Raw genomic sequence first — 24269 nt, 5'->3', positions numbered from 1 at the left:
GCAACCTGTGACATAGTAAATCAAGGGGTTTATTTTACATATTCAACCTTTGAAAATTATGAAAGACGTTTTATATTTCACTCCTTGTTTTTTCTATAATTTTTCACTCCTTGTAGCAAATACTCAAATAAAACGAAATGAAAATAACGAAAATGAACCATATATTATTATGATAATGAAATTTAAAATCCCTTTGTAGCTAATAGTATTTGCATTGTTATATTGAATGAACTCGCGGTATGATGATACTCTGGTAAAGAAGGAACCCACTTTGACTCTGTGGCCGCTAACGACTCCTACTAAAATGCCCATGTTCGACTCCTTTGGGTCACCTGTGTTTGCGCATACTAACGGTCCGCCAGAATCACCCTATAACAGTTTAAATAATTTATATTAAAATTTTATGTAACAAAAGAATCAACCTTATTAAAGTATTATTAAATCATGTTATTCTTTTGTTACATTCTTATCCTCATTATGATTATACACGAACAAGAACAAGCGTTTTTCATGGACCTGACCTCATGATGTTCGTTCTATCATCCTTTGCTGGTACCCTGCCAACGTAAACCGTTAGTGCAGACGGGTGTATCATTCCATAATCATCCAGAAAATAAAAAAAATAACAACACCGTAAGAAGACGGAATATGTTAGGTCACTTTTTATATTTAATTGGAAAAGCAAACAAGCTGACGACTTGCCTGAAGGTAACCGTCGCCTCTCTGCCCGGTTAAAATAGTCATTCTTTTATGGATGATAATAGAATGATGCACCCGCTAACGGTTTACGCTGGCGGGGCACAGAGGAGGATAATAAAATGAGCATAAACTCAGATTCGTCAGCCCATCTTAACAAATGGCAATTTACCACGAAGGTTTGCAGGAAGAACCACGTGGAGGTCAAATTGACATGGTACATTGCTAGCAATGGAGATATTCATTCACGTTCTTAATAAACCAATTCCCCCCTAATAATGTAGGTTTCTGTGGGGGGTTGAATCAAGGAGTTAGGTTTACAGGGGTTAACTACAAATACTAGTATTAACATAACTATCGAAACTAACTAAATTAACTACCTTGCCCACATCTGTTACTATACTTGACGTGCAAACAAATTTTCTCATATTTTTTCTATGCATACGGCTACAGCTATATGACGGGATCAAATCTAAATGCGCTGTAAGTAGCTTATCTGATAATATCTGTAACAACAAATGTACTTAATATTAATAAAGTAGGGTTTTACTACTGCAACCAATAACTCTGGTAGATTACACATACGACACATTTTGTTCTTCGGGGCTAAAAACGCATTTTTAATAACGCCCAGAGTTAGTCTACCTACCGTGATTATCTTTAATATTATAGAGAATTACAGTATAAATACACTAAGATCTTATCATTAATGATGATAAATGATCATATTTCGTAATAATTATTTAAGGGAACACTCTGTACTATAAAGACACGTGTAGGCAACTATTTCCACATTCTATTTCGCCGAGTTATACTTTGAAAAAGTTTTGGTATTTATAACTCACAACATCTTTATATCAGTTTCGTATCAGCAGTTCGGTTGAAAAGTTAGATAAAGCAGTGAAACACACAGGATATGAAACATGACTTCTTAGTTATTCTTATCATAGTCCTACTGCATAACTCACGTGTTTTGTAATCGATTTTCGCCCATAGCCGGATACGAGACATTTTCCATTGTAATCTCTGTTTACCTCCGTGTAGGGGATAGCGGCTATGTGGTCATTGTAATCAAATGGAAGGAATATCATCTATAAAAAAATATAAAATGTATCTATGGCAGAGACTGTTACTTGGAATTTCGTCTGATTTTTTGGAGATTTTTTTTTTAATATGCTTATGTAGGTACGTTCTCGTGATTCGATCTCTTACGTGATTTTTGGTTTGTTACGAGGACAAATCACTCGGACGCAGCTGCGTGTAAAACTAGTTTTATTTGAATAAAAAGTCCCTGTTCCTTGTATTCTGATTATGAAAACCAAAAGAGAGGTCAAGTTAAAAAAAATTAAATACCAAAAGTGGATGGAGAGTTTAACAATAAGTCAGAACATATAAGGTCATAAAAAATTCACGTATGAAATGTTGTTATTCGCTACCTCTTGCGCGTGGAATTGAACTATTTTTTTATTAAAACAAATAAAACTTCTAAAACAAAAATAGCCTAAATTACTCTTTATAACAACTATTTGCGAGTGAAAATCCCGGGAAAATCGATCCAGCGATTTTAGACATTAGCAAGACAATGTGACGTACAAAGTGACATACATAACAACAATTTTTAAAATTAACTATTGCAATAAGTTCCGTATATATACGGTACATATACGGTATTTACAGCTTTGCATCTACCTACTTACGGTATTCATATGCGTTTAGTGAAAAGATCTTAATTTGAAATTACAAATAGACACTTCAATATTTTTTATATGTAGATAAAAAATTGTGGGTAGACATACATACAAAAGTCATAAAATTTTTGAGCTCCTCAATTTTAATTAACAAAAAATACAATTTATCTTATGAATTAAATTTTTTCTAACCTGCATTTGGTTGACTTCAGTTACTAACTTTTCATCACTAACTTTACAATGGACACCACAGCTGAGCAACTTTTAAAAAACATGGATGACTTATCAACCTTGTTCAACACCCGAATGGAAGAGTTTGAGAAGGGCATGCAGCAACAGGCTCCGTCTTCCTCAGGTACTACGGTGAAAGGATTATCCGCCGATTTTGCCTCATTTAAAGCGTTTGTCTGGAAGAGTTTTGGACTTATCAAGGCACAGGTGGAGATGCTTCAACAGTCTCAAGACCGTCTGGATACCCATTCACGAAGGAAGGTCTTACTTTTTCATGGTGTGCCTGAGACTTCTGGCGAAGATACTTCTCAAGTAATCTTGGAGTTGCTCAACGACAAAATGAAATTAGACAGTGTTCGTCCTGATGCCATCGAGTCATGTCATAGATTGGGAGCTAAAAGGGAGGCTGCTCGGCCTGTTCTTGTGCGGTTCACATCTTTACAATCCCGTTCAATGGTTTGGAACGCTAAAACTATATTAAAGGGCTCCAAAACATCCGTTTCCGAGTTCCTAACAAGATCAAGGCAATATGTCTTTGTTGCGGCTCGTAACCATTTCGGCATGAAGAAATGTTGGTCAGCAGACGGTAATATAGTTGTTCTTCTCCCTAACAAAGAGCGTAAGAAAATAACATCTATGGGTGAGTTGAAAACACTCATCTTGCAGCACCCTAAAAACTCATAAACAGCTAGTTATGTGTTGGTGTTGTGATGCTATTTAATTCGGTCGGTTTATTGTCACTATTTAATTTTTATATTCACTCTGATTTAGGGTATATTTATATAATTTATGAATGTCTTGATTTTTGTTAAATTACCGACTCACGTCTATTATTCATCAGTTCTTTGTAAGTACAAATTACAATTACAAATACAGTTCTGTTTTTTTTTTTTTTTTTTTTTTTTGTTTTATTTATCCGTAATGGAAAGGCAAAGAGTCTAAGCCCATACAGCCGTTGTCGTTGGTATAATTTCTGTATTTTAATTTCTTTTTTCCTTCTTCAGATATCTTCTACTGTGGAGGCAATATATTCATAAATTGGTTTGTATGTTTCTTGATTTTTAAGTAAAGTCTGAATAGTGCGCGGGATATTCAGATCCTTGTAAATGGACATTAATTTGTCAATTAGAGCTAAACGTTGTATATTGAATTGTTGACAATCGAAGAGTAGATGATCCAGAGTCTGTACTTCTCCGCTTGAACAATAATTACACACTGGACTAGATATCATTTTCATTCTACACAAGTGTTCATTAAATCGTCCGTGTCCAATTCTTAAGCGACTTAATGTCGTATAAAATCTTCTAATTTTAATTTTTCCTTTAGTAAACCATGGGGATTTAATATCCTGTTGAATTTCTTTTAACCATTTTCCTTTAATTTTAGTAGATTCATCCCAAAGTTTTATCCACTGATTTTTAATCCTTTGCTTTATTTCTATAATAACGTCTCTGTCCGGAATTTTTATTCTCTTCTCTATTTGATTGACAGGACAGTTAGTTATTAAACGAGCTAATTCATCTGCTTTCTCATTACCAATCACTCCAATATGGGAAGGAACCCAAATTAGAATAATATCTTTATGTAATTTATGTTTCAGGTCATGCATCTTACTGCGAATACTTTGAATTACAGAGGAAGCGGTTAATTTATTACGAGAATCGTTCGAAAGAGCCATCAAAACACTCATACTATCTGTTATGATTAACCATTTGTCACAGTCAAAAGTCTCTTTAATGTAGTCTAAAGCCTTAATAATCGCATAAGCTTCTGCCGTAAATATACTTGCATTTTTCGAAATTTTGGTACCACTTGCCATTTGTTCTGTGCCATCATATATAGCAATGGAAACACATTCTTTATTTTTTGCTCCGTCGGTGTATATTTGCCTATATGTGTTCCACCGCGACAGGTATTCATATACGTCATATTTATCTTTTAATGTTTTATTAATATTTATAGAAATTTGAGAATAGAGGGCATCATATGAGTATCCATAATAACTCGGGGATGATTTAATATAGATATTAAAATTACGGACCCAATCAATAAATTCACTAACCTTTTCAGAAAGAAAAGTTTTTGGAAATGAAGAATCTATTAGTTTAATTAGCAAGGTATTTTTATTTACAGAAAGTAATTTCAACAGAAAGGTAAGTTTTAAAAATTCAAATCGTAATCTTAATGGTGATAAGTAACACTCTACTTGCATAGAATTTATAGGTGAGGTATTCATAGCACCCAAAATTAATCTAAGATTTATATTTTGAATTTTTTCAAGTTTTTCTACATAAACATTGTATTCACAAAAGCAAAAGAAAGCATATTCAAAATGTGTTCTAACTAACGATTTATATAACATCAATAGAGTTTTAGGATCTGCTCCCCAACGAGTGCCTACTAATGATCTAAGAATATTAGTTGACATCATGGCTCGATCTGCTAAGCAATCTACATACTTTTTCCAACACATTTTGTTTTGGAATAAAACGCCCAAAAATTTTACTTCCGATTCTATTGGTATAGTGTATCCATTGTATGTAACAGATAAATTTGAAAGATCTAAATTAAGATTATTATTCTCAAATAAAATCATTTTACTTTTCGAAGGACTAATTTCTAAATCAAGATATGAAAAATATACAGATAGATTACGTAGAGCATTGTTTATTTTGTAACTAATGTCTGTTAAATTATTTCCATAGCAATATATTGCTAAATCATCAGCAAATTGAAGATTATGTACTTCTCTACCCAATACTTCATTTAATCTATGGACGTACAATATGTACAAAAGAGGACTTAATATACCGCCTTGACACACTCCGATATGCGATAACCGAGGTCCAAGACATGTATTATTAGTGAGCTTCACATATACTTCACGACCATTCATAAAATTAAATATCCAGCGTACTAATTTATTTGATATTCCAAGTGAAGCTAGAATGTCAGACATAACATTATGATTGATATTGTTAAAAGCACCGATAATATCCAAAAAAACACCAGCAAAATGTTGCCTATTTTTTTTAGTTCTATTTATGTCCATATATAAATGACACAAACTTTCGCGAGCCGAAAATCCACGTCTAAAGCCAAACTGATTCGGCGGTAATATATTTTGAGATTCGATAAAAAATTCGAGACGTTGTTTTATAAGTTGTTCAAAAATTTTTCCAAAACAGGATGTTAAAGTGATAGGTCGATATGAATCAGCTTGTGAAGGATTCTTATTTGATTTTAATACTGGTATTAAACAATCAGTTTTCCATTCATTAGGAATAATAGAATTAAGCCAAAGTAAATTTAGGATATTAAGAAACATTTCTAAATTGTTTTCATTTAATTTTTTTAGCATTTTATATGACATATTATCTAATCCTACAGCTGTATCCTTCCTACTTTTTACTGCTGTTTGAAGTTCTACTAATTTAAAGGGCTGATTAAAAAAACTATCAGTATGTTTAAAAGTGTCACCTATATATAGAGGTCTTGAGACAAAATCAGGAGTATATTTGTGCAAAAAATCGTCAATCCATGGCATTAGATTGTTGTTATTACCTATATAAGTTTTATTTGAATATTTTTTTTTAAATTTTCTCAAATTTTGCCAAATGGTTGAAATTGGTGTCAATCTATTTAAATTTGAGCAGAAATTTTGCCAGCTTTGTATACGTACATTTCTGATTGTTAATTTTTTTAGTGCTTGCAGTCTTTTAAATGTAATATAATTGTCTATGGTAGGATCTTGTTTAAAATTGACATAAGCATTTTTACTATTTTGAACAGCTGATGCGCATTCTTCATTCCACCAGGGAAGAGGACGATGTTTATATTTTTTAATACTGTCACCTTGTGGATGCGACAATTTTTTCTGTATTGATGACTTTCTGCCTAATACTATATCAACGGTGTCTTGCATAATTTTACAGAAGCGCTGATAAGTGATAATGGGATCATTCTCATTAATAGAAAAATCCTGTAATTTTGTATTAACTAAAATACTATATGTATCCCAGTTTATTAGACGCAAATTACTGTGATGAATTGAAACAGTACCATTAATTTGTGCTAAACTATGACATGGAGAATAATCATTTCCTACGGTTAGTTCGGTCACTGTAGGGAGATGATAACTACCTATGGGGTCATCGTGTACATACCATTCACACATAAGTGCTATGGTCGGACTAACTATAGTTAAATCTAAACCATTAGGTTTCCATATATGAGTTCCTACAGTTGTAGCTTGAGTATCATTAAGTAAAACCAAGTTGCATTCGTCTAGTGATTCTAAAATATCTCTACCTCTAGGTTTAATGGTATCACATCCCCAAATAGTGTGATGTGCATTGAAATCTCCGGCAATAATGAATGGTTTAGGTATATTATTTACAAAATTTATGAACTTAGATTTAGAGAATGGTGTGGTACAATTTGTTGGGCAATAAACAGTAGCAAAAGATATTTTCTTATTATTAACAATAATCTGTACAACCAGATTTTGTAATCCATCATCAGACATTACATCAATTTTATTATATGTTATACTATTATGCAGTATAATAGCAACACCATTATGATGGTTACCTGAGTCATTTCTTACTATATTATATCCTTTGATTTTATATTTATGGTGTGGTCTTAACCATGTTTCACAAATTAATGCAATATGAATATTTTTACTATATAAAAATTGTGAAAATAAATGTCGATTGCTCAACAGACTTTGAGCATTCCACTGTACTATGTTTAATTTGTTTATTGTGAATTTTGAATACTATTTATTTTAGTACTGAAATTTTCAGTAAGCAGTTCTAGTACATTTTTAGAGCAAATTGATGTGTTTTGGGTCTTATTTAATGTTATTAATTTAACAATGGTCTCTACAAGGAGGCCTAGTGATTTGTCATCATTTTTTAAAATTGAAATAATGTCATTATTCTGTTTATTTAGTCTGTGTCCAAGAGTGGGAAAAGATTTGAAAGTGTCTGCATATGAAGGTCTTTGTGCTTTATTTCTATTCTCAATTATTTTTTTTTGTTTTACAGGGCACTGTGATGAGACACTTATATGGTTCCCATCGCAATGGAAACACTTGGCATTATCAATTGGTGTAGTACATGTTTTAAAATTATGGTTTCCTTTACAAATGGAACATATCTCAGCATTCTTGCAAAACTTTGCAAAATGACCATACCTTAAACACCGGAAACATTGTTTAACAGGAGGAATGTAAGGTGAAATATCATGTCTCCAACCTTCCAGGTCCACATAGTCGGGCAGAACTGATGCAGCAAAAGTAATGGCTACTGTCTGTGTTGGCTGTAGATAAAAAGTAACATCATTTTTAACTTTTCTTAAAAAACGTCGAATACAAATAATTTTCTTATAGCTTGATAACATTGTGTAAATCTTCATATTGGATAAATTTATAGGGACATTTCTGATGACTCCTGTGACTTCGGTTGAACCTGCTGGAATGCTAGCTTTAAACTGGTATTCTTTCAAAAATGTTAAATTGTTTAAGAATGCATTTGCAAGACCTGGCTTCTCAAAGTAAACACCGATTTTATATTTATTTAGGCTTCTAAGGTATTTTACCCCTTTATTGAATCTTTTTAAACAGGATGATAAGGATAAAAGATCTCTGGCGCCTATGGCGGTATTAGAATCAGTAGACTCAACGAAGACAACAAATTCAGTTGCACCGGAGTCTTCTGGGTATCGTCGATTATAATCAGTAACAAAATAAGGTTTATATAATACTTTAGGATCTGAATCTGCTTCTTCGTAATCAGACGTGGTTGTTGATTTACAATCGCTATCAGGATCGTCTGGAGATGCAGTTTTTTTCCGCTTCCTTCTATTCTTCCCCATGACGAGGGTGCAATACACTATTTAAATAGCAAACTATACAGAAATAATTAATATATAATGGAAAATGAAAATATAAAATCAAAAGAGCGCGCTTCCTTTCAAGCGTTCCCGCGACTTTTTCATATAGTTCTGTTTGTTTTGATGAACTGTCAATATGTCAATGTCAACTGACATAATAATATCTGTACTGCGTTTTGTTAGTTCTAGTCACTACATACATTTATTTTATTTTTTATTTTTATGATGGATATAGTCACTTGGTTTTCCTACTGTAGTTTTTGTAAACAACTTTTTTTTTGTTTTATTTGTATACTTTTTTTTTTTAAACTAATATATTGTTAGGTTAGTTTTATGTTAAGCTCTTCTAGTCAACCTAAGCAGTTAATGAGCCAGCTGTAATTGTTCTTTTTTATTACAATTTGTATTTTATTATTATTATAATTTTAATATTTATATATATTATTTGTATTTCTTGTATTCATATATATTTATGGATGTAAATGATGATTACTTTTCTTGCTCTTCTGATGATTTTGACACTGCATCGAGTTTTAATTCTTCTATGTCCGATAGTAATCCTCTTGATGACAAACTGCGGACTATTTTTGCTGACCACTCCAAATACCTCTCCCTTGTGCATATTAATGCTCAGAGCTTATTAGCTCATTATTCCGATCTTCTCACATCTTTCAGCGCCGGCATAGTCGATTGTATTTTTATCTCTGAGACATGGCTTAAGCCATCTCTTCCCTCCACCTGCTGTGCTATTCCGGGCTATAAACTTTTTCGTAATGACCGTACTACCTCTGGGGGTGGCGGTGTGGGGATTTACCTTCGCAGCGATTGTTGTGCAGAAATAGTCTGTGCATCTCAACCACAAATAACCGCTTCATTGGAATATCTCTTCATCACTACAACAGTTCATCACAAAAAACTGTTACTGGGTGTTTTGTACAGTCCCAATGATAAAATAGATTATTTTAATTCATTGGAGACTGTTCTTGAAGCACTGATCCCTCGTTTTGATCACGTAATTGTTATGGGGGATCTAAATACCTGTCTCTTGAAGAATGATGTAAGAACTGGCAAGCTTATGGGTTTAACATCTGCGCTTAATCTTAATGTTTTGCCCATGGCGAAACCGACCCATTACTTTCACAACAGTAGACCTTCCCTTATTGATTTAATTATAGTTTCTCATCCCCATACTACTATCTCTCACGGACAAATGTGTTCTCCTTTCTCTCAACATGACTTAATTTATCTTTCATACAACTTGCGTCCTCCAAAAATAAGGGTAAGGTTCACTTACTTCGCGATTTTCGGCATATGGATCTTGATCGTTTGAGAGAGGATATGAGAAGAGTGGACTGGTCTCCCTTATTACTTTCGGACGACATTGATTCAATGATAGATATATTTAACTGTGAGCTTATAAAAATTTTCGATACCTATGCTCCAGTCCGGCCAGTACGCGTTAAACATGCTCCTGCCCCTTGGCTTACTCCTGTTATCAAGAGAAATATGGCCAAGCGGGACAGAGCTAAAAGTCGGTATAAACAAGAGAGATCACAATTTAATTTTGAAACGTATAAAAAGCTTCGCAACATCTGCAACAGAATGTGTAGGGATGCTAAACGCCGATACATTCATTCAACTATACAAAACCTTAATCAGTCTCAAATTTGGAAATTTCTTCAATCACTAGGAGTGGGCAAGTCTACTGATTCTTTTAAAAGTAACTTGGACCTCAATGCTTTAAATAAGCACTTCTCTTCCTCACCTGTTACTCTTAGCAATCTCACTAAAGCTAATTCTATTTCAACTCTTTCAAGTCTTGCTCCACTCGATTGCCCTTCATTTACTTTCAGTGCAATACCAGTAGATGCTGTTAAGAAAATCCTTCTATCTTTTTCCTCTAAAGCCATCGGTAGTGACAACATAAGCCAGTGCTTACTCACATTATTAACTTTTCACTCAGCAACAATGTCTTTCCATCACAATGGAAAAAGGCTTATGTCATACCAGTTCCCAAAACAAGTAATCCTACTTGTCTCTCCCAATTTCGTCCCATTTCTATTCTTCCTTTACTCTCCAAAGCTCTTGAATCCGTTGTCCATAATCAACTTTATACATATCTCTCCACCAATAACCTGTTATGTCCATTCCAGTCAGGCTTCCGTCCCTTCCACAGCACTACTGGGGCGCTTCTTAATATTACAGAGGATATACGGCAGGCTATGGATGACACCAAATTGACTGCCATTATTTTATTGGACTTCAGCAGTGCATTCAACTCTGTTGATTTCGATATTCTCCTTGGTGCCCTCCGTGCCGTTAACATTTCAAATTCTGTTATAGAATGGTTCTCTTCTTTTCTTTTCGGTCGCCAGCAGTGTGTTAGAACCAGTGATGGTTCCTCAGACTGGACTTCTCTAACTGCTGGTGTACCTCAAGGCGGTGTACTCTCTCCTTTACTATTTTCAGTGTTTATTAACAATATTTCTCGAGTCATTACTTCTCCCTTCCATCTGTATGCAGATGATCTGCAGTTATACCGTCACTTCTCCTTGTCGGAAGTGACTCAAACAGTAGAAGCTTTAAACTGTGATCTCTTGAGTATTCAATCGTGGGCTAGATCTTTCGGTCTCATTATTAATCCGTCCAAATCCCAAGCCATGATTGTTGGTAGTAGCAGACTCAGGTGCAAGTTGGATTGGTCTTTGGTACCCCCAATAATATACAACAACATTGAGATAGCGTACACTGACAAGGTTAAAAATTTAGGACTTATTTTGGATTGTACTATGTCATGGATTTCCCATGTCAACGAAATTAGTAGAAGAATACACTTTTCATATCACTCTCAAACGTCTCCAATATTTTCTTCCCTTCAGCACCAAAATTATGCTCGCGCAATCCATTTTACTTCCCATTCTTGACTATGCCGACGTTTGCTTCTTAGATATGACTGAGGAGCTTTTAAATAAACTAGAGCGCTTACAAAATTTAGCTATAAGATTTATCTTCAGTTTACGCAAATAATGACCACGTTTCCGATTTCCGCGCTCGTTTAAAATGGCTCCCAATCCGTATTCGGCATAATGTGCATATCCTATCCATGCTCTATAATATTCTTAATAATCCTAATGCTCCCGCCTACCTTCGTTCCCGCTTTCAATTGTTACCCCCTCTTCCCGTCCCAAACGCCTTTGCCAAAACCACTCGAGGATCCTTAAACTTCCTAACAGTAGAACTCAGTTTATGGGTAACTCCTTTTCGTTTCGTGCTGCTCAGCTATGGAATAATCTCCCTTTGGAGATTCAAAAAAGTCCATCTAGTGGTTCTTTTAAGAAAAAGTTAAAATCATATTACCTTTCTACTTCTATGCGATTAGTGTCATCATTGTATATATATCTTTGTAGTATTTATTGTTTGATTTAGTATATATTTATGGTTATTATATATTTATTATAAATGTAATTTTATTTGTTTAGGTATTCAAGTACATATTATATATTAATATATATATATATTTTTTTATCTTTATGTATATTGTATTAGTATCTGTATTTTGGACATTATATTTTTATGTTTAGTTTTAATTATTTTGACATTTTCATAAAAAATATAATTTGCACATTTTAACCCACTCAACACTTCCTATGCCACGCTCTATTGGGTTGACTGGAAGAGATCTCTTTTAGAGATAAGTCCTCCTTTGTTAACATTAGCTGTAATTAATTTACTTATAAATGTAATTAAGTGCAATAAAGAATATTTATAAAATGACCTACCACTACAGCGATATCATGATTTGGAAAATTATATCTGGACGGATATATAACTTTCTTTAATTTCCTCCATTGCCCACCATTCGACGCTTTATTAGTACTTTGTAATTTGGCTACGTTCAACAAATTACCGGCCACCGCGTACTTTCCACGTAAGAATTTCGAATGGATTTCGCTGCAAAAAAACTTACACAGTTATATAGATTTTAATAAGAAGTACATAAACATACATACTGTCACAACGGTTTTTTCCCAGATCCCACACAGAGTCTGGTAATGAACACAACACGACATGCCCACATTTCATGAGTAGGTATATCAAGCTTCATCGTTCCACAACTTGGTAAGGTGTAAGCGAAAATGTAAATTGAGACACGGTTTTTTTTGTGATTTAACCTCATGACTTTTGGACGTCATTTAAGGAAGTAAACTACTTGGCCATAACACTCGTAAACTGTAGGTAAGTTTCATATAATAATGAAGTTTTGGTGTATAATAAAACTAATATAAGTATAATTTACATATAAATATAATCGTGTCTTATTTATCTTCAGAAACAAGCAGACATTATAATATTTGTTTGTCTAAGTATTACATTTCTCTTTGGCACTAATAAATAATTCGTACACGCTTAGTTTAGTAGCTATGCATAAAATAAAATATAATGAATGCATAACTCACATAGTGTCCTGAAAAATGGCACATTGACTTTTCTTCAATTCGAAACAATGGGCTGCAGAAACGAGTTTAGTTGGAGCTATAATTGTTCCCCCACAGAATGTAATATATGTTTTTCTTGACCGTGAATGTACAATTTTAAATGCTACCTGAAACATAATATATGTATTACTACCCTAAACGTTTAAATTGTGAATTTTAAAGAACATGATTATAGAGAATATTTATTTTTTGGTGTACGTCCAATTTACTCAATAGATATACATATAAAATCAATAGGTTTTTAACGACTTAGTAAAGAAATAAACAAAATGTCGCGGCAAACAGAATAAACACTAGTAGAAAATATAAATAAAATAACAAAAAATAATAAATGATTGTATTTATTTATGTATTTAAACAGCCTATTATGCAAGTTATGCTGATGTTAGAAGATAAATAGGGGAATAAAATTATTAGTATGGAAACATTTTATAGCATTGACAACTAAGGAAGGGCTTTCATTATATTATGGAATTTTAACTGTATACACCATACAACCCATACATTACTATTATTCATACTATCTTTCACTGCAGAACAATGTTTTTAGTAACAAGAATACAATTTTTTTATAATGCAAGGACAGTAAGCTTCTGCTCTTACTGTCCGTGACGGCCCAGGCGACACCAAATAATGGGATAAAGGCATTGCAATGATGATAGGTACTACGCTATTAAATTGCTATTATTAAAAATATTTACTGGGTTTAAGGACCTTCTTATTTTATGCCAAAAATTATCATATACAGGCCTGAAAGCTAGTTTAATTTACCGTAGACGATGTATATACCACCAGGGTGATATCTATATATGTGTGCATGTATGATAACGATACCTGATAAGGCACTTCTCCCAATGTTGCTGGCTTCCCGTTGACAACTCGTGGTATAATAACTGTATCATCAATAACCACCGGCCGAACTACTAACTTTGATGTACCTCCACCGAAAAGTGTGAAGAAAAATACCCAATAGAATATTAGAAACATTACAATTCTGAACGAAATATTAGTTTAAGAAAAATACATATAATTTCTATGATTTTCTACTAAAACAGACTCTGTAACGCCATTCTTATAATTCAATAGATCAATACAGAAGAATAAGATATGAATAAATATAAATGTCATAATAAATTCGTCAAACCAAAGAGTTTTTGATACAGAATATTTATTACAAATGAATTCTGATTGCATTAACATACAATACATACCAATAAATAGGTACCATAAACATAAAATGTTTTATGTTTATGATAGGCGTAGGAACAGCTTAGAACAGTAACACATACATTCAATTTGAATTAATTGACATTCCATATTTATATGTTTTTAGAGCCGTTTTTCCTATATATACATATATATTCTGTACAAACTCTTCGATATAGACCACAGATAAAATAAATTAACATAATCTTTATTTACACAAATAATAAGATTTGCTATATACATAAATGATAATTGAAAAATATTCTGTGTTCACTGTGATACTTACAATTTTGCACACTTCTAATAGCCAAAATGTCAAATTTAATGTAAATATTGAAAACTCTGTCACTCATAATTACCATTAATTTGATATTATATCTACATGTAATAATATGTATTGACTTATTTAAATATCATAATCAACTTTGCTTTCAGCAGCCTTAGCGTAAATTATTTTAATTTAATTGTCCTATTTTTATTGTTATATAAAGATTATATTCTTTACATATAAGTAGATACGTACATCCATTAGTTCATAAATTTATATTAATTCTTAAGTTTCAAATTCAGGATTTATTGAATGAGAATAAACAAATTATTGCGCATACAAATTTATGTCCTCTCAGGATAGTAGGTGGAATTGAGACATCTGTATCTAATGTTCCATATCAGGTATGAAACTCTGCTTTTTAATTCTACCATATTTTTCTTCTCATTTATCTCATTTCATATTCTTCTTGCTGTGTATTATGTTTCAAATCCTTTATTCATTCCAATTATATAACATAAATTAAAGGTTTGGATGGAAATGATAAGCTATACCTAGGTACCTAATACTTATGCACTATGTATATTGTTAATTCAACGTGTGTTGTACTGTCTGTTGATCCAAATAAACAAAAAAATATTATATTATTTTTAGATCGCACTAAGACAAGGTGTATCGGGCGGTTTGTATTGGACATCTTTCTGCGGTGGATCACTTATTACTGAAATATTTGTAATTACTGCGGCTCATTGCTTTGATGGGTAAGAAAGAAAATTACCTAGTTTGGTATTAATAATATTATTAAAAATCAACTTATTTCTATTTTTATAGAAGAAACTTGAAATCAGTAAGAGCTGTAGCTGGTACAACGAAGAGCAATGTAAACGTATTCACGATGTTAACTGAGGATTGGAGAGTGATTAAAAACTATTATAGACATAAGTGCTACAATAAAATGGCATTGGAAAATGACATAGCCCTTTTTGAGGTAATCATTATTATTACAAAATGTTGTATTCTAAAATAAAATTTAATAATCAATAGATACTCGTGGTAAATTAAATAATCGAATCTCGATTTACCAGTCGATTTACTCGTTTGTTGTATTAGCTGAAATATCTTATTATTTGTATTTTATGCAGGTAGTGAAAAGTTTCATAGTATCTTCGGATGTGAAACCAGTACGTCTGCATTCTCTGGACATGGGCTGGGATATCTTAGAAGGTGAAAACTGTCTGGTATCAGGATTCGGATATCTAGAAAATGTAAACAAAACATTTTAAGACTTTGTTAATAAAATAAATCTGATTTCAATTATGCTATAATTACATGATATAAATATTAGTTCTTAGCAAAAAAGATCTAAAAGATTGGAGAATTCATTCACACCGCTTGAATTACTTAAATATACAGAGTAAAATATGGCGATGTGAAGATCATTGTCGACAATTGGACAAACCTCTGACTATCCATCTGGTATTATAACATTAATAAAGTTATATGGTAATTATATTATAATATAAATATGTGTGTATTTTATAGGAAAAGCCATCGTCTGTATTGCGCATGGTGTGTGTTCCAATTATGTCGACGAAGGATTGTGCACTTTTCTTTAGTTCTCGCTTATTGCATAAGTCTACGTTTTGTGCTGGCATCAAAAATAAGGATAGTTGTCAGGTTAGCAAATATACAATATAATAGAAATACAATTTGCAAATTTATAGCCCCCATTCAAAGAATGTTATTAATAAAATAAAAAAAATAACAAGACAGCGTTTTTATCCTACATTTATTATTCACTGGTATGGTAAACTAACTGACATTCATCTGGTGGTCTGTAATAATCGTCACCAAAACTTACTTATGCATAAAGAGCACCACAGACATCACGTTATCATGTAGCACTCAGTTGGCAATTCTGCGGACTAAGATGTCCTACCTTCTTATACTGTAATATCACTGCTATATCTCACTCTTCAACCGAAACAGATCTTACAATAAGCTTCTTCGCGGCTGAAATAGGCAAGATGTAGGTATGAGTTTATGCAGACGTCTTCGTACAAGTCTATCTCGATTAAAATATTTACTGTTGTTATATTTATACTTTGGAATTAATAATCTACGGAAGTACCTACCATGAGCCGTGAATTTTAAATAACCAGATTTTTGTAAAAAACTAAAGGAAGGACAATAGCTTTATTTTTATTAGTTACGCTATTCAAGCAGCTTTCCAATTTCTTCTATATGCCTTCTACGACACCTTAGGAATGAATATATTCTTACATTGTTAACACATAGACAAAATATATTGTAGGTGTTAACTTCTGTTACGAACTTTCTGCAGGGTGACTCCGGGGGGCCGATCGTTTGTCGAGGGGTGCTGGTCGGCATCGTGTCCTGGGGAGGCATATGCGGCATGCAGCCTGGCGTATATACTCGAATCTCCAACTATACCACTGGAGAATATATCCCATTTGTAAAACGAACCCTCTCCCTCAACTCAGATAATTGGTTAATACTAATGCAAATTTTGCTTATCAGCCTTTGTTATTACTAGAATAATTAAATCGAGAACGTAAATTCGGATTGTTTCTTTCCATGGGCATGTGCCGAAATCTTATTCATGGTCATCACAATAATGGTGTTCGTTGCCACTGTAACAAAACCATTCAAAACTATGGGCTTCGTATCGTGAATTTTAGATACTATCTGTAAAATAATTTTTTGAAAAGTTCTTTTAATTTAATATTAAAGCATAATATAATATGTTATTAATGTGGATAATTTTATATTGATTCCGGTATCAGTTTTTAAGATTCGTTATGTTTCGTTTACATTCAGCCGCTTCCTCTGCCACTCGCGTTGCGTTGAAATATTGCCGGGCGACAACTGAGCGAGAGGGCTAAATGTAAACACACGCTGCCATTCCTTTGACTCGCGCACGAAAAACCGACAATGGAGAGATCGCCGGGCAACGCGACTGGCAGCGCCAATGGCATGGGAAATATCGTGTTTATACTTTCGCGTTGCTCACTTTCTTGCCCACTCGGGCCGAGTGTAAATAGGGCTTTACGGGTGGTAAGATTTTTATGAATTATGTGGGCCAATCCCAGCGGCACTGCAATGCCGGGCCGACCCGTGACGGGAGTGGAGCGAGCCCCGAACATCCCGTCGATTTACAAAAATCAGTTTAATATACTGGTCCCTCAGTGAGGGAACTTTCAGATATTAAGCTGAAAAGAACAGATACTACACTTTGATCTTAGCCAAAAGGCCGAGAAGCGATAAAAATTCAATGCGTCTTCCAGGATGTCACCATATACAAAATAATATTTATATCGCGTTTTAGAAATTATCATACAGTGCCATCTATGAGTACTTTTATACGACACCATCTATGGCGAATAGCATCATCTGTCAATTAAATTTTATCTAACCGATACAACTTAAAATAGAAACAAACATAAATACCGGTCAAATTCGTAATCTCCTCTTTTGCTTCACCATAGTGTGGTAAAATATTTACATGTCATAGAATTATTATTAATAATTATTATGTAAATCAAAAGATCAAACTGTAATTCAAGAAGTGCCTTCCTTGTCGTTTTCATGCAATCTTTACTTATCGCATGCTTTTACACATCTTAACCATCTTTATAGTGTCTGTAAACAGCAATAGATGGCGCTCTTCACAATATCTATACATATAACATTGTTTAAAGGTTAAATTTTAACTTTTTTGTATTTTAATTTTGTAATTCATTACTTTATATATTTTATTTTATTAATTATATACTTAAACAATCCTCAGAAAATACTGTTCTATAAAAATCTTTCTTTTGTGTCGAAATAATATATCTCAATTGACAAATAATGCTATTCCCAATAGATGGTGTTGCATAAAAATACTCATAGATGGCACTGTATGATAATTTCTAAAACGCGATATAAATATTATTTTGTATATGGTGACATCCTGGAAGACGCATTGAATTTTTATCGCTTCTCGGCCTTTTGGCTAAGATCAAAGTGTAGTATCTGTTCTTTTCAGCTTAATATCTGAAAGTTCCCTCACTGAGGGACCAGTATATTAAACTGATTTTTGTAAATCGACGGGATGTTCGGGGCTCGCTCCACTCCCGTCACGGGTCGGCCCGGCATTGCAGTGCCGCTGGGATTGGCCCACATAATTCATAAAAATCCACCTTAACAAAATTCAGAAGTTGTCCATTTTATAGATAAATAATAATTATTATTTAATATTTCAACTAAGAGCGTCCTAATCTTGTTTAGTTCCGGAGTCGGTATTAAATTATGCACATTAATAATCATATTAACAAATTAAAAGAGCATATTCTCCCATAGTTTCAGTATGAAATAGAGACTGACATGATTATCCATTTCTGCATTACTAGACTGATAAATTTATTATCTCTCTTACATAGAACGGGTCATTAAAAATTGAGGAATCTCAAAACCCATTCACAAAACTTCAAGCTTTTGCGTTTTCTATAATAATGAATACCCACTAGTGGCGACATAATTCAGTAAAGTGATATTTTTTGTATAAGATCTTCATGTCTATATGCGATCATGTTACCAATTTGGTAGAATATGTAAAATTTTGGATTTCAGTATGTTTCTTGGTAATTTTTTATTCTTGTTATAACGTATATATTGGTACTTTTTGCGAAGCATTCAGCCACGACTACTAGAGTCGACCAACTCTAAAAGTTGCACTGTAATACAAGTATATACCTATGTAATTTTCATAATAAAACTTTGAAACTAATCTAAACTAATTTCCTTACTTAACTCCATCTTAATTATAGTTTAAGGTGATCTCAGACGAGATGATGCATTATACATCAGGTGCTTCATTACCGTCTCGCTAGTCGGCCCCGGATGGAGAGGTCGTGAAGGCGGAACTCGATTCATAAATTATAAACTTCCGCTAGTTTCGACTTGGATGGATATACTGCATGTACCAGCAGATACACACTAGGTGAAATTATAAATTCAAATTAATTTATTATAAATGTGTCTAATTATATCAACCAACGAGTCAAACACAATAAAACGGAATATCGAGGCCGTCAATTATGTGTTTTTTATGTTAATAAGGTGATGAAGTAGGTGGTAAGTATCTATTTACGATGTAAGTTAAACGACTGCCACATGGAAACCACTTAAAGAACTGAACGGATGTCAAAACTTTTTTTTTTGTTTGTGATGTTCACAAAAACTCCACTTGAAAACACGTGATAATTTGTGTCATGACATGTTTACTAAAAGATTGTGATTGAGATTAATATACTTGTTAACATTGTTTTTAGTAAATATAGCTGAACTGTGAATGTTACAAAATTAATTAGTATAAAATAAATATTATTAAGAGAGAGAGAGAGAGAGAGAGAGAGAGAGAGAGTGTATTTTGTTATTAGGAAATTGTTTCACTTTTTGAAAGCCGAGTACTTACTTACATTGTTCCAAAGTCATATTATGAGTGAGTGACTGAGTGAACATAAACAATATCTAATGTATAGAAATGAATAAGGACTCATACGAAGCCACATAGAATTTATAAAGAGAATTACTATGGACCAAAAGCAAATATAGTTTCTTACTATTATTGCAATATTAATAATATCTAATAGTTTATGCCTGAAGAAAGTACTTACTGGTACTGTTGTAAATTTATTATCTTCCATAGTAAAATAAATATATGCATTATAAGTTCCAAGATTCAGGACTACATAGGATTTACTTATTAGATTATTATGATCCCTATATTATTTTATTTATATCATAATTTTTATTATATTTTTGTAATATTCAGAGTACTACGGCGTCGTATTGCTTTTGTCACTTAATTTAAATTTTCGGACTAAGCACATATTATTGTTATGTGTATCTACCGCTTTAGTAATATTTTACATAATACTAAAAAATATATAATTAATAAACTTGTTAGTTAAGAAAATCACCCCGTGTGAATACATTTCTTGGGAAATCTCCGCACCGCGTATTGTCTTGAGATTTGTATTTAATTAGAGCCACCTCAGGTAAATGTAAGCTACCGACCGGCCGGATATTATGCAGCATTGCAAATAATCATATGCACACGTATTATCTACTCTATATATTTACTATATACTATTATAGGATTAGTACGTTGTTGTCAGATTGTGAATTTAGATTTTTCTTATAAGAGAAATTTTATATATATAAGTGAACACCCATATATTTTGTAAAAATCGTCTACCTTGGTATAAAATTTACCTATTCCAGCTGCAAAACAGCTTTTATTGAAACATATGTTTCGATTACAGGGTGAGATTATGCAGTCAAATTACAGTACTCTCGATAACAACGACGTCTGACCTTAAGGATCAATTTTCTGTGTTATATTCAAAACTACTCGTAATAGTTAATATTATACTAGTAACAAAAGTAATATTGTCTACCAGTATAGAGGCATGACAGCATGCAGCAAGACGCATGATATTTTAGTACTCTTGAATGGCAACACATGAGTGTATCACGGGTATTAAACTTATCCGTAGTGGTGTTCAGTCTACAGGCGACAGTTACATATTACCATCAGGTTTGACGTAAGGTTGTTTACTATTTCAATTAAATAAAAACATAGTAGGTATAGTATTTGTTGGTTGTTTGTTTGTTGACATACGTAAAATTATACAACTGATTTTAAGCTGTCACAGAGTATTTCCGTCAAAATGTATGTTTGTAATCGTTCCCTATATTAGAAATGCGAAAATAACTGTCCCAGTCTGTCTCGATTTAGTCAAAATCTGTCTGGACCGATATAAATTAAATTTGGAACATAGTCTGTCTAGACTCAGAGTCTTCTGAGAAGAGATATATGCTACTTTTTAATGCGAAAGAAATTAAATGAAAGGGAGAGAAATGTTGTTATTAAAGCTAGAAGCTTAAAACTTATTTTTAAGCTGTTGATTAACTATAAATAAATATGACATTCAGAGTTTGTGAAAATTTTACCTTTAGGGGGTAAAATAAAGTAGTTGGGGGTTAAATAAGTAGGTAAGATGACAGTTTGTATGAACTAAATCGCCGTATATTCCACGCGGACGAAGTCACGGGTATAGCTAGTAATTAATGAAGTACTTTCACTATTGGTCCAATGAAACAGGATTATGCAAACAATTAATAACTGTATTTTCGTGTAAAGTAAAAAAATAAAGAAACTCCAAGTAACTCATAAAAATTTGTTGAAATCCATTCGTAATCTGGAAATTAAGCGTAGTAAGTAACGTCACCTTTTAAACAAATAGAATGCATCAAAATGGGTCCATTCGTTTGCGAGTTATGCTGCTACAGATGATTTATAATACATATTTCGGTTAACAAATAACTACCAATAGGCAATAAGCATTCATCAATGCATACATAAATTCAATAATCATATTAGAGAAGTTTTTATTTTAAATAAGAATTGCTTTTATGGGATACACCTCCATACATACCTGCGATGCTACTAGAAGAAGTTGTACAAGTATAATATAAAAATGTATTTCGTAATCAAGTAACCTATAGTTAATATTAATTAAATACATCTAAACTCTTATCAATTATGTTAAAGGCTATTCAAGACAAATCTCTATTTCAGTAGATATATCTATTCATTAGATGCAACTTCCCTAGTCAGTTGACATGGTCGCTAGACGTTTCTAATTAGATGTACCAAGTTAAACAAGTTAGTACAGTATTAGTACCGAAATACTAATTAAGTGGTACGAGCAACAGTCTCGCTAAGTCCGGTTAAGTTGCGCCTAAGTTCTATTGTCTAAGTTCTGGAATTAACTTGGAACTATACAAAGTTCAACATACGCAACACCAGCGTAATTATAGTTTATGTACGAACAAAGAAAACTGTTATAATAAATTAATATTGTGCAGACGCAATTTTTTTACTCTAACTGCAATTTACTTCATATCAAGGTAGATATTAGAATAGTGAAACATTTTTTGTATGACTTATAGGTTATAAATAGTTATTAAGCAGAATATCCACACGATGGACGATGCCTGCTAAACTACCTGTTAAATTATTGTAATACCAAGGAATGATTCTTCTGATAGCTTTTAAAATTTTCTTACTATGTAGTATATATTCTTGCAAGGAATCGAACTCAGGACCATCGGAAGTAAGGCAGTGTGCTAAACTAGTAGACCACCGAGGCAGTCAAACTATTTACGTAAGTAAATTCTTGCAAAATATCCCATTTCTCATTGTGTAATTTAGGATCCCTGAATTTTCGGGATTTGTTTGGAAATTGTTATTTCCTATTATTATAGTGTATCCAATCTTAGATATTTTATCTACTTTGCATATATAAACAGAAATAAGTTCGTATTTAACAGCCGGTATTAACGTTGGCAACGACGATTTTGCAATAGTATGCATAACACTCTTATCACGAATTGTTAGTAATCGAAAGACTATGTAACGCCAAGTCACGTGGGGGACGTGGTCCTTTCTGGAAGTAATAATTCAATACCTAGTGAACTTATGATGTTACAAATTATTTACATGTATTAATTTAAGGTCGAGCTTTATTTTATTCTAATTGTAATGCTCACCTGATAAGAGTCAGCCGTTGACAACATACATTCATGTATCTAGTCGACAACTGACTCTACATATATTATAGTACTACGGACATACTTAATCATGTGATCGCTATGGTATTCCTTATGCATTGATACCCTTTAATTTCACTGCCATATCTTACCCAAATTAATCAAGTCTATTATTTCTATATATATTTTTTTGCTTATTTGGTTGGTCTGATTATCTCTTTTACCATTTTGTATAGTTTATATGCAATACATCTAAAATATGTCTACACATTGTTGTAGGTAATAATTGCTGACAAAGAACAGAAAAAGCCAACGAAAAAATTGAACAGATGCGGTACAATACTTCGTTATAAACATAACGCCTCTCCCACTTAATAATATAATCATAATCGTGCATCAGTTGTGCCAACCCTGCAATTTGAATAACTTTAACTTATAAATAGGTAAGTAGAAAAATAAAAAATATATTAAAAGTATATTTTAAATGCATAAGGAATAACATATATTTGTAGTTAGTAAAAATAGGTCATACAACGAATACTAAAATACAAAAAGTTTTTATCAACATAGATGTATATGCGTTAAAACATTTCTAATTTATAAAATAAACTTATTATTAAAAGGGAAAGAATACATTGTAATTGGTTGTTCGCATTCGGTAAATATTATTATTTTTCTTAGTAATCACGAAGGAAATAAATTTGATTGATCCCGAATTGTAATAGATTATATTATTTGTGGTACAATCTATATTTACGGTTTAGTTTTTATGCCTTATGAATAGATTTCATTTAATATATATTTGATAATATTTTTATTTTCTTCTCCTAAATAGTTGCAACAATAAAATACTTATTGTATTCATTATTTATGGATTTATTATTTATATAGATATTTTTTAATTATTTAGTATTTATTTCTATATAGAATAAGTTTCAAAGTTATTATTATAAATTCCTATAAGGCAACTAAGCAATTATTAAGAAAAGTTTAATGCGTTCTCACTCTATCCAGTTGCATTTTTATTTTATCTAGCGGTTTAGCACATCCCTTTACTTGCGAGTTAAATTCCTCAAATTATTTAAACACATATCTTCATGACTTTCATTATTGGCGTTTGATGTTTTCTATGTTTAATTGTGATTGATAATTATAGAA

The 24269-nt window shown here is 32.4% G+C and overlaps 2 protein-coding genes and 2 non-coding genes across 4 annotated transcripts; 2 read left to right on the top strand and 2 right to left on the bottom strand.

The window, feature by feature from the left end:
• Positions 1–123: 123 nt before the first annotated feature.
• LOC131845001 (chymotrypsinogen A-like) lies at positions 124–13999 on the bottom strand. The gene is made up of 6 exons (XM_059194011.1): positions 13847–13999; positions 12974–13119; positions 12296–12467; positions 1665–1787; positions 1077–1202; positions 124–369 (listed from the first exon to the last, which is right to left on the bottom strand). Exons 1-6 carry the CDS (start codon positions 13997–13999, stop codon positions 124–126), a joined length of 966 nt encoding a protein of 321 aa, XP_059049994.1.
• Positions 14000–14463: 464 nt separating this feature from the next.
• Positions 14464–17053, top strand: LOC131845000 (trypsin-3-like). Its single transcript, XM_059194010.1, has 7 exons — positions 14464–14544; positions 14789–14890; positions 15141–15247; positions 15318–15474; positions 15629–15751; positions 16029–16163; positions 16831–17053. The coding sequence occupies exons 1-7, from the start codon at positions 14464–14466 to the stop codon at positions 17041–17043; spliced, it is 918 nt and encodes a 305-aa protein (XP_059049993.1). The 3' UTR covers positions 17044–17053.
• A 526-nt stretch (positions 17054–17579) lies between these two features.
• LOC131845036 (U2 spliceosomal RNA) lies at positions 17580–17772 on the bottom strand. Its single transcript, XR_009357613.1, has one exon. It is a non-coding gene; the product is annotated as a U2 spliceosomal RNA (small nuclear RNA).
• A 712-nt stretch (positions 17773–18484) lies between these two features.
• LOC131845035 (U2 spliceosomal RNA) lies at positions 18485–18677 on the top strand. Its single transcript, XR_009357612.1, has one exon. It is a non-coding gene; the product is annotated as a U2 spliceosomal RNA (small nuclear RNA).
• Positions 18678–24269: the final 5592 nt, after the last annotated feature.

This window comes from Achroia grisella, unplaced genomic scaffold, assembly GCF_030625045.1.
Source record: "Achroia grisella isolate CSIRO2021 unplaced genomic scaffold, CSIRO_AGI_Agris_v1 utg445, whole genome shotgun sequence".
In the NCBI taxonomy this organism is placed as follows: domain Eukaryota; kingdom Metazoa; phylum Arthropoda; class Insecta; order Lepidoptera; family Pyralidae; genus Achroia; species Achroia grisella.
The sequence above is the reverse complement of the archived record's forward strand: the minus strand, read 5'-3'. Positions and strand labels throughout refer to the sequence as shown.

Bases quoted from the DNA above. Each gene is read 5' to 3' on its own strand.
- LOC131845000 (XM_059194010.1), top strand. From the start codon at position 14,464: ATGATAATTGAAAAATATTCTGTGTTCACTGTGATACTTACAATTTTG. The intron at 14,545-14,788 runs GTAAATATTGAA...TTTCAAATTCAG, and splicing joins GCCAAAATGTCAAATTTAAT to GATTTATTGAATGAGAATAA. The intron at 15,475-15,628 runs GTAATCATTATT...TATTTTATGCAG, and splicing joins ATGACATAGCCCTTTTTGAG to GTAGTGAAAAGTTTCATAGT.
- LOC131845001 (XM_059194011.1), bottom strand. From the start codon at position 13,999: ATGTTTCTAATATTCTATTGGGTATTTTTCTTCACACTTTTCGGTGGA. The intron at 13,120-13,846 runs GTATCGTTATCA...ATTATGTTTCAG, and splicing joins TGGGAGAAGTGCCTTATCAG to GTAGCATTTAAAATTGTACA. The intron at 12,468-12,973 runs GTGAGTTATGCA...GTTTTTTTGCAG, and splicing joins GCCATTTTTCAGGACACTAT to CGAAATCCATTCGAAATTCT.